Below are 2,465 nucleotides of genomic sequence, written 5' to 3'. Positions count from 1 at the left end.
AATTTTGCTGCTATTTCTTAGGGTCCAAAACAATTGTGTTCACCGATCATGCGGCCCTAAAAAATCTTTTTGGGAAGAAGGAATCAAAGCCAAAGCTAATTCGTTGGGTGTTAGAGCTTCAAACTTTTGACCTTGAGATTAGAGATAAGAAAGGAGTGGAGAATGTTGTAGTGGATCATCTATCTAGACTTGAGGACTTTTAAGTTCAAGATGATGGGTCTCCCATTGAAGATAGAATGTTACATAAATCTTTGTATGCTATAGATGTGAAGGAACTCCCATGGTTTGCCGATTTGGTTAACTATCTTGCTTGTGGGGAGTTTCCTCCTTTATTTTCCGGTCCTTTGGCATTATGTATGGGATGAACCAATTTTGTATAAAAGGGGTGTTGATGGTTATTGAGGAGATGTGTTCTAAATGAGGTGTTACCTAGTGCGTTGAAGATGTGCCACTCGAATCCGAGTGGTGGTCACATGGGTGCCTCAAAAACGGCTTCAAAGGTGATCTAATGCGGATTATGGTGGCCAAATATCTTCAAGAATGTTCGGGAGTTTTTCAAGAGTTTTGAGCGATGCCAAAGGACCGGAAACATTTCAAAGAGGAACGATATGCCCTAACAACCTATACTCGAGTTGGAAATTTTTGTTGTATGGGGAATAGACTTCGTGGGTCCTTTTCCTACTTCATATGGGAATCAATGTATTCTTGTTACCGTCGATTATGTGTCAAAATGGGTGGAATCTATTGCTTCACCAACAAACAACCATAAGGTAGCAATGAAGATGTTCAAGAAGATAATTTTCCCACGATTTGGCATTCCAAAGGCAGTTATTAGTGATAATGGATCTTATTTTGTGCATAGCGCTTTCTGCAAGATGTTGAAGAAGCATGGAGTTAATCAACGTTTCGGACTCCTCTATTACCGTCAAACTAGTGGGCAAGTTGAGGTGTCTAACCCTCAAATCAAATTGATTCTTTAGAAGATGGTCGCAATAAATAGGAAGGATTGGTCGGATAAGCTATATGATGCATTATGGGCATCTAGAACGGCCTTCAAGACTCCTATTGGCACTACTCCTTACTTCTTGGTTTATGGGAAGTCTTGTCATCTTCCGATCAAACTTGAGCATTGTACTCATTGGGCTATTAAAAAAATCAATTTTGACTTGGCAAGTGCGAGTGAGCAACGTTGTCTTGATCTCCATGAGTTTGAAGAACTTCGATTAGATGCATATGATTGTGCAAGCATGTATAAGACTCGCACCAAGGAAGTGCATGATAAGCTTATTGAGAAGAAGGAGTTCAATATTGGTGACAAGGTGCTCCTTTACAATTCTTAGATGAAATTATTTCCCGGGAAGCTAATGTCTCGTTGGAGTGGTCCTTTTTTTGTTCTAGAGGTTTTTCCTAATGGTGTTGTTGAAATATCTCCTTTAGATTTCTCGAGAACTTTCAAAGTCAATGGTCATAGGCTCAAGCGTTACTATTATGGAGTTTTTGTGGGAGTCGTTCATGATATGACTCTCTATGATCCACCTTGAAGGGTGGAGAACATTAAACTAATGACGTTAAACAAGCGCTTTTCGGGAGGCAACCCGAATTTCAAACCATTTTCTCTATTTTCCTTGATTTTTGTTTTTCTTTTGATGTTTCTATTCTTTATTGATTTTCTTTCTTGATTGTATTTTAAGTGGTTTAGATTGGATTTCCAACAATTTTGGTGCCTATTTAAAGAGGAAGTGTTCGAGTTTATGAATTGGAAGCATGTGTAAGAATTGAAGATACACACACATTAAATTGGTATTTTTCACACACAAGCATCAAGGATGACAATTGGCTTTCTAACTCTTCTTTTCTTCTCCATCCCTCTTCGGGACGATCCTCATTCTTTTTCATTATCTCTAATTGATCTCTCGTAGATATAAGAATCATTTCCTTCCTAGGCCCAAGCTCATTGTCAAGTTCAATACACCTAATTTGAGATTCAAAAGTAGTAATAAGATATTCAAAAGGTGTAGAAGGTTGAGGCTCAACAAGAGAATGCAGAAGAAGTACAACCAAGATTGGAAGAATCAACTTTGAGATCATGAGCATATACATCACATTGGGGAGTGGGGGCACTATCAAACACAAGAAATTCATCATTAAGGGAACGAAGCACATCACAAGAAGGCGTGGTAAATAATGAAGAATATTGAAACACACCATTAGCATCAACTTGACCATGTACCTCATCACCATGAGCAAAAGAGGGAATAGAGTTGAAATCATTTGTTTTAGGTTCACCGATAGGATCATGTGACAATTCATGGGAATTCATGCTAATATTAGAAGATTCGACACATTGCACATCAACATTAGAATTATGATTATCCCTATTATAGAAATCTCTAACAAACCAAACATAGAAATCCCAAGCATCATCTATTGTCAATGCTCTTAATTCACCACTTTGCATGCTTTCA

At 38.1% G+C, this 2,465-nt stretch overlaps 1 protein-coding gene across 1 annotated transcript; it reads left to right on the top strand.

Moving 5' to 3' along the window:
* Positions 1–983: 983 nt before the first annotated feature.
* LOC145640190 (uncharacterized) lies at positions 984–1,340 on the top strand. The gene has a single exon (XM_081691493.1). The coding sequence runs from the start codon at positions 984–986 to the stop codon at positions 1,338–1,340; it is 357 nt and encodes a 118-aa protein (XP_081547619.1).
* Positions 1,341–2,465: the final 1,125 nt, after the last annotated feature.

The sequence above is a fragment of the Chenopodium album genome, chromosome 7, assembly GCF_948465745.1.
Source record: "Chenopodium album chromosome 7, dcCheAlbu1.1, whole genome shotgun sequence".
In the NCBI taxonomy this organism is placed as follows: domain Eukaryota; kingdom Viridiplantae; phylum Streptophyta; class Magnoliopsida; order Caryophyllales; family Amaranthaceae; genus Chenopodium; species Chenopodium album.
This window is presented reverse-complemented; position numbering and strand designations above follow the sequence as displayed.

What these genes read in the sequence shown, in the direction of transcription:
- LOC145640190 (XM_081691493.1), top strand. Translation starts at nt 984, where the DNA reads ATGGTCGCAATAAATAGGAAGGATTGGTCGGATAAGCTATATGATGCA.